The sequence below is a fragment of the Babylonia areolata genome, chromosome 34 (assembly GCF_041734735.1).
Source record: "Babylonia areolata isolate BAREFJ2019XMU chromosome 34, ASM4173473v1, whole genome shotgun sequence".
Lineage (NCBI taxonomy): Eukaryota > Metazoa > Mollusca > Gastropoda > Neogastropoda > Buccinidae > Babylonia > Babylonia areolata.
Genome location: NC_134909.1, coordinates 15,512,389 through 15,519,888, shown reverse-complemented (window position 1 = coordinate 15,519,888; position 7,500 = coordinate 15,512,389). Strand labels below are relative to the sequence as shown.

At 41.5% G+C, this 7,500-nt stretch overlaps 1 protein-coding gene across 1 annotated transcript in view; it reads left to right on the top strand.

The window, feature by feature from the left end:
* The first annotated feature begins 2,696 nt into the window (after positions 1 to 2,696).
* The window catches only part of LOC143277478 (cysteine-rich venom protein Mr30-like), a 19,034-nt gene continuing 14,230 nt past the window's right edge, over positions 2,697 to 7,500 (top strand). Inside the window, exons 1-3 of the mRNA XM_076582323.1 lie at positions 2,697 to 2,889; positions 4,943 to 4,983; positions 6,030 to 6,194. Coding sequence (XP_076438438.1) covers positions 2,850 to 2,889; positions 4,943 to 4,983; positions 6,030 to 6,194 — 246 coding nt within the window. The 5' untranslated portion in view covers positions 2,697 to 2,849. The remainder of the gene's footprint in view (positions 2,890 to 4,942; positions 4,984 to 6,029; positions 6,195 to 7,500) is intronic.

Below are 7,500 nucleotides of genomic sequence, written 5' to 3'. Positions count from 1 at the left end.
CGCACACACAATACACATTCATATACATGCATGTAGTTATGTACACATACATATGTATACACACATAGTCAAGCACAGCTAACGCAAAGGAAGTGGACCTGCCACAATTGAACTTATTGCTGAGGGGAAAGGTGAGTTTTGAGATGAGATTTAAAAGATGCGAGGGAATCAGAATGACGGAGGTTATCAGGGAGCTTGTTCCACGTCTTTGGCGATTGAAAAGAAAACGATATGTGTCCATAGGTCTTACTTCTGACGTGAGGTATCCTGAGAAGTCGAGTATCAGAGGAAGAACGGAGCTGGCGAGACGGGGTATGGATATGGATGAGTTCAGAAAGATACTTGGGGCCAGATCCGTTGACTGCAGAAAAGGTCAGAGTGGATAGCTTATAGTCTATTCGATCAGAAACAGGCAACCAGTGGAGAGACTGAAGGAGACAGTTTCAGTTTCAGTAGCTCAAGGAGCGTCACTGCGTTTGGACAAATCCATATACGCTACACCACATCTGCCAAGCAGATGCCTGACCAGCAGCGTAACCCAACGCGCTTAGTCAGGCCTTGAGAGAAATAAAAAGAAGAAAAAAAGGTGAATAAATAATAGATAAGCGTACATAAATAAGTAAATAAATAGATAATAATTATAATATAAAAAAGGTAGTAGTAGTAGTAGTAATAATAATAATAAATAAATAAATAAATGAATAAATAAATAAGACAACAATGATGATAAATAAGCAAATAAATGTAAAACATGAAGACACACATTCACACATACACCCACACATGCATAACAGATATGCACCAAACATGCGGTTTCACAGATATGAAAGCACAGTCAAATACACATAAACGTACATGAGCCCCAGCACACACACACACACACACACAGATGAACACTTACTTGTACAAGCACACACACATACGCCCATATCCCCCACCCCCAACCCCCCACACATATATACAAAGATATATATATATATATATACACACACCCGCACGTTCCAATATCTGTTGCTCCCACAGTGTAGGCATGCATACACTCACATACCTCATCCTCTACCTCCCCGCACCCCCACCTCCCCCTCACACACACACACACACACACACACACACACACACACACACACACACACACACACAAACACATACGCACGTGCACAGAACTCCCCTGACACTTGTGTACACTTACACCCTCGCGCATGCACAAACGCACTCAAAAACACAGACCCACACATACACACAAACAACACACACATACACACACGCACAGAGGCTGCCACTGATTGGCCGCAAGAGGGGTGGGAAAAGATCTCTGATGTCAAGAACGTGGCGTCTAGTGTGTTGCTCAGTCTCTTGTATTTGGAAAAGCCCACAGAGACTCTGTTCCGTTTTGAAGAAATTTGCGCAATGTTGGTTTGGAAATGATGCCGATATTTGTTTGATTTGCAAAGCATCGTGCTCTACCTTTCATGTTAGACTTACGGCCGCTCCCTCTCTCTGCTTTTATTTCTTTGGGGCGATCGATGGTGTGATGGCCTTGTACCTGTTCTTTTTGATATTCTTTGACTTTTCTGAGGATTTCCGATTTTCCTAGATGTAGGCCGCTCGTTGGTGTTGCGTTACCAGCAAGTCTGTCAGCTCGCTCATTTCCCTTAACACCTGCATGTCCCGGGCAGTATGACCATGTGAGTTTTTTAATCAGAAAGTTGCGCATTGCCTTATGCCACTCTGGGCTTCCCATTCCGTTTTCAAGTTTCTGTATGAGGTTCATTGAGTCGGTTAGAATCATGGCATGTTGGTTTAGGTTTAGGACAATTCAACAGTATGTGGTATGTCATTAGCAACAGATTATCAGATTTTCAGGCACGCACACATACACATTCAGACAGACATGTGATTAAATTTGTATGATCGTTTTGCTCATTAATTTACCCCATCTCCGAAACGGAGTATGGTTGCCTACATGGCGGGGTAAATAAATAAACCAGTCATACACGTAAAATGTTAATGTCTATCTGAGTGTGTACGTGTGCGTGACTGAAAACGTGATCGAATCAGTTTCAGTTTCAGTTTCAGTTGCTCAAGGAGGCGTCACTGCGTTCGGACAAACCATATACGCTACACCACATCTGCCAGGCAGATGCCTGACCAGCAGCGTAACCCAACGCGCTTAGTCAGGCCTTGAAAAAAAAAAAAAAAAAAAAAACCAAAAAAAAAAACAACAAAAAACAAAAAACAACAACAAAAAACGGGGGAATAAATAATAGATAAGCTTACATAAATAAATAAATAAATAAATGAATAATAATTATAATATAGAAAAAGGTAGTAGTAATAATAATAGTAATACTAATAAAATGATTAAAAAAAATAAATAAATAAATAAATAAAAAATTGAATGACACAGGAAACGAATGATGAGCGCCCAGTGGCAGCCGTCAGCCGGATCTACCCAGGAAGGCAGCCTGTTGTAAGCCAATGACCCCGTGTTTGTAAAGCACCAATAGCTTAGTCTCCTCGAACCGAGGATAGACGCTTATACAAGTATCCACATCAATCAATCAATCTCAACACCCTTCACACACACGCACTCACCCCAACCCCCCCCCCGCTCCCTCCCCCCCCCCCCTCCCCCTCCCCCTCTGTCTGTCTCTTCTATAAAAAGGGAGAGAGAATGACAGGTCGAGTCGTGTCGCCAGACGGTTTGCAGCTGACGGAGGAGGAGAAGAGGACCCACCTCAACCACCAACAGTGAACTGCTATCAACGCTTCCCCCCAAGACAGAGAGAAACAGGGACGACCCCCTGTTTTTGCAGAACAAGCACGTGAAACTCGTATCTCGGTCCAAGATGCAGACCATTTGTGCTCTTCTGGTGTTGTCTTTGTTCTGTGAGTATTTGGGGTGATTGTTGTTGTTGTTGGGTGTTGTTGGGTTTGTGTGTTTGTTTGTGTTTGCTTGTGTGTGTGTGTGTGTGTGTGTGTGTGTAGATTGTGGTTGCGTTAGCTGATTGAGAGAATGCCGTCCAATGGAAAAGAAAGCAGAATTTTGCTAAAGGACAATAGTCTCCTTGCTATGGGTTCTTCTCTCTCTCTCTCTCTCTCTCTCTCTCTCTCTCTCTCTCTCTTGAACACCTAATGAGTTTGTATATGGAGAAACAAACAGGTATCCTATTTATATAAATTCAGTTATGAAGTGCATTAAATACTGGCTAAAATTAGTAAGAATGCATGAGTCTAGATTACCTCACAAAGCCTACAAAATGTTATTCGATCTTGATGCACGTGGTAAAACAAACTGGGCTACTAACATACGTTCTAAGTTGTGCATGTTTGGTTTTGGTTATGTATGGCTTAACCAAGGTGTGGAAGGGATTGATGAGTTTCTTCGGGTTTTCAAGGAAAGGTTAATTCTGTGTAGATGGCAAGAATGGGACTTTCATGTAAAAAATAGTGAAAGATTTAATGTTTACAGAACTTTTTGTACTATACCTGATATCAAAACATATTTACTAATGAATCTAGATAGATATTTAAGGTATACAATGACAAGATTCAGACTGGGCATTTCCGACATTGCTGAACATAGTTATCGTTATAGAATGCAGAACGAGGCTGACTTATTATGTCCACTTTGCCAGATGGAGAAAGAAAATGAGGTGCATTTTGTTCTGTCCTGCCCTGTCTTGTATAATTTAAGAGTACAGTACATACCATTGAAATATTTTAAGTTCCCAAGTCAGTTTAGACTGTCGTTACTTATGGCATCAGCGCATGAACAAACTATTAGAAACCTATCAATTTATCTGTATAAATCGTTTAAGCTCCGATCTGTTCTTATGTCTTAGTGTATCCAGTAACGACTACATACGGACGATGCGTATAACGTAACTGAGTGTCATTAGCTACGCATGTAAGAGTTACCATTTAGCGTATATCATATATCATTTAAGTGTATAAATGTCATTTGAATACAATAGGTTTCGTGATGTGTATTATGTATTACTAAGGTGAGGACATAAATATTACTTAAAATTAAGGTATGTTATATTTATATTATCTGAACGAATGTCATTTTTCAATGCACGATGCAATGTTTATGAAGAAATTGTGACACCCTTTCATAAGGGGCAATGGCCTATAAATGAATAAACCATTCATTCATTCATTCTCTCTCTCTCTTTTCTCAATGCGCCAAGCGCGTGCTGTTCAGCGCAGGACCTCGGTCTATCGTCTCATCCGAACGACTCGACGCTCACGTTTGATTTTCCAAGGGCTGAGAGCGAGATTCGAACCCTGGATCCTCACAGACTCTCTGTATTGGCAGATGAGCGTCTTAAGCATTCTGCCACCTGCAGATCTGCATGTACCAAGGCTGTGTCTTCTAGGATCAGCCGAGTTCCAGCTCCCGTTCAAGGGGGTGGGGTGTTGGAGGACCTGGCCGTGGTTCACATGAGGGGAATTCGCTGTGTGTGTCATGGAATGGCCGATCAGCGCTTGAGTTCAGGGAATGGCGTTGATTGGCCTTTAATAAGCAGACGACGTATCTAGCAGAGACGTCCGAGTACTGCGCTCGTTGCGAATTTCAACCGACAGAGCAAAACAACAACAACAAAAAAACAACAACAACAAAACCCAACAACAAAAACAACAAACAAAACAAAACAAAATAAAACAAACAAGCGAAATAAAAATAAAACAAAACAAACAAAAAAACATAACAAAACAAAGCAAACAAACAAACAAAAACATAACAAAATAAAACAAACAAAAAACAAAACAAAACAAAACAAAAAACAAAGCAAACAAAAAACAAACAAACAAAAAACGAAACAAAACAAAACAAAAAACAAAACGAAACAAAAAACCAAAACAAAAAACAAAACAAAACAAAACAAAACAAACAAACAAACATAACAAAAACAAAAAAAATCTTCTGTTGCAGACGCTGCAAGTGCGGCAAGAATAGTGAAAAGAACCACCTCAGTAAGTAATACATTTGATATAAAAAAGATGATAGATAGATAAGTAGATGAATAAATAAATTAATGAATAAATAAAAAAAAGGGCGAGGGGAGCAGTGGGGGGGTGGGGGGGTGGGGAGGGGGCAGAAGTGTACCGTTGGTTTCATATTTATGTGTTATGTGAGTGTGGTTTAAAAGAAACCAAGATTGATATTTTTTAACAATAGATTTAGAAGAAGAAAAAAAAAACGAACACAAGCTATCTTGGGGTTAAAAAAAGAAGAAGAAGAAGAAGAAGAAGAAGAAGAAGAAAGAATTTCACCTCTCTTGTTTTATATTGACTTCACGATTATTTTTTATAGTCCTATTGTGCACTTGTAACCAGCAAAATGTGTGCAAAGGTGCGTGCGTAGCGTGCGTACGACAGGCTGTGTGTGTGTGTGTGTGTGTGTGTGTGTGTGTAATGTGTGTGTGTGTGTGTGTGTGTGCGCGCGCGCGCGCGATGGCGTGTGTGTGTGTGTGTGTTTGTGCGCGTGCGTGCGTGTGTGTGTGTGTGTGTGTGTGTGTGTGTGTGTTGTCAGTATAAAGTTAGTATTCAGCGCCACGCCACGAATCAATTACTATGCAAATTTTCATTTCATTTTTTTTTTTTCATTTTACCTTATCTTATTTAATTTCATTTCATTTCATTTTATCATTTTATTCTATTCTTATTTCATTTCATTTCCTTCTCTCTTACTTTATGTCATTTCATTTCCTTCTATCTTACTTTATGTCATTTCATTTCATTTCATCTTTTCATTATATCGTATTTTATTCCATTCCATTTTTATCTTATTCTATTTTGTTTTATCTTACGTAAAAAGCGCTCACGTCACAGAGGACCGCAAATGACTGATTACGTCTTGTTAACAAGTGACGTCACAGTAATGGGAAATCAAAACAAAACAAAATAAAACAAAGCAAAAATTAATGAAAAGAAAAGAAAACTGACGTCATGATTGCTGCTACTGCTGCTTCTGCTGCTGCTACTGCTACTGCTACTGCTGCTACTGCGTGGTGTTACAGTGCCCTGAAAAGTACGCCAACTACACTGTCACACACACAATGTGTCTCACTGACCACGCGAACGCTGTGGAAGTGGACTTGACGCAAGCAGAAAAAGACACAATCGTCTACATGCACAACAGCGCCCGTCGAAACGTCACCTCGGCTTCCAACATGATGAAAGTGGTAGGTGGATGGATGGGTGGATGGATGGATGAATGGGTGGATGGATGGATGGATGGATGGATACCCCTTCCCAACCTCTCTCCCTCTCCCATGTTTACGTAGCAACAAATGAAAGAGGTGACGGGACAAAACAGGAAATAGAAGACCGCTGACGGCCGCAATAGCCGAGTGGTTAAAAGCGTTGGACTGTCAATCTGAGGGTCCCGGGTTCGAATCACGGTGATGGCGCCTGGTGGGTAAAGGGTGGAGATTTTTATGATCAACATATGTGCAGACCTGCTAGTGCCTGAACCCCCTTCCGTGTGTATATGCAAGCAGAAGATCAAATACGCACGTTAAAGATCCTGTAATCCATGTCAGCGTTCGGTGGGTTATGGAAACAAGAACATACCCAGCATGCACACCCCCGAAAACGGAGTATGGCTGCCTGCATGGCGGGGTAAAAACGGTCATACACGTAAAAACCCACTCGTGTGTATACGAGTGAACGTGGGAGTTGCAGCCCACGAACGCAGAAGAAGAAGAAGACCGCTGGAGAGTTCCGCGGACATCTTGGATCCTCCACATGCGCATCTAACTTTTATTACTCGAAATCGCAAGCAATGCCAAAGGCGATCGTCATGGACAAAAGCAGCAGACATGCGCTGTTGTTCCCCCATTTCTTCTGTTGATAACCTCCATTGCAACAACCAAACTCTGTACATTATCTGTATAGAAAAAAAAAAGTCGAAAAGCCTTCTGTTTAGCACGTTCTTCCTCTCTTGATCGCCTTGTTGTTCGAAATTTCGTAGAGCCAATCAACTTCGAGAGCACAGATCATGTGACGCGCGCCTCTCTAAGTCATGTCAGCAGGGAACTTTCCATCATATCAGTCTGTTGCTCAGCTCACAGTATTGACAGAGCCATGTCGAGCAAACCATTTCAGTTATTTTGACCTGACATAGTACTCCACTCCAAGGCAACGAAACAAGCGATTCTGATTGAGCTCACCGTGCCATACGAAAGCAGAATGGAGGAAGCCCACATCTACAAGACCGTGAAGTATGCTAGTCTAGCCAGCAGCCTGAGAGAATCTGGCTTCCAAGCCAAAGTCCTCGCCATAGAGATTGGTGCAAGAGGGTTTGTGGGCGCATCTGCCTACAGCTTCATGAAACAGCTGTCGATTTCTGACAGAGAAAGGACAAGGGCTCTCAAGGCAATGGCAGAAGAAGCAGAAAAGAATTCCAGCTGGATCTGGTCGAGGAGGAATGAAATCATAATCATAAGGATTAAATTCCCTTACTCAAACTAGGCGTACAATGCCTCA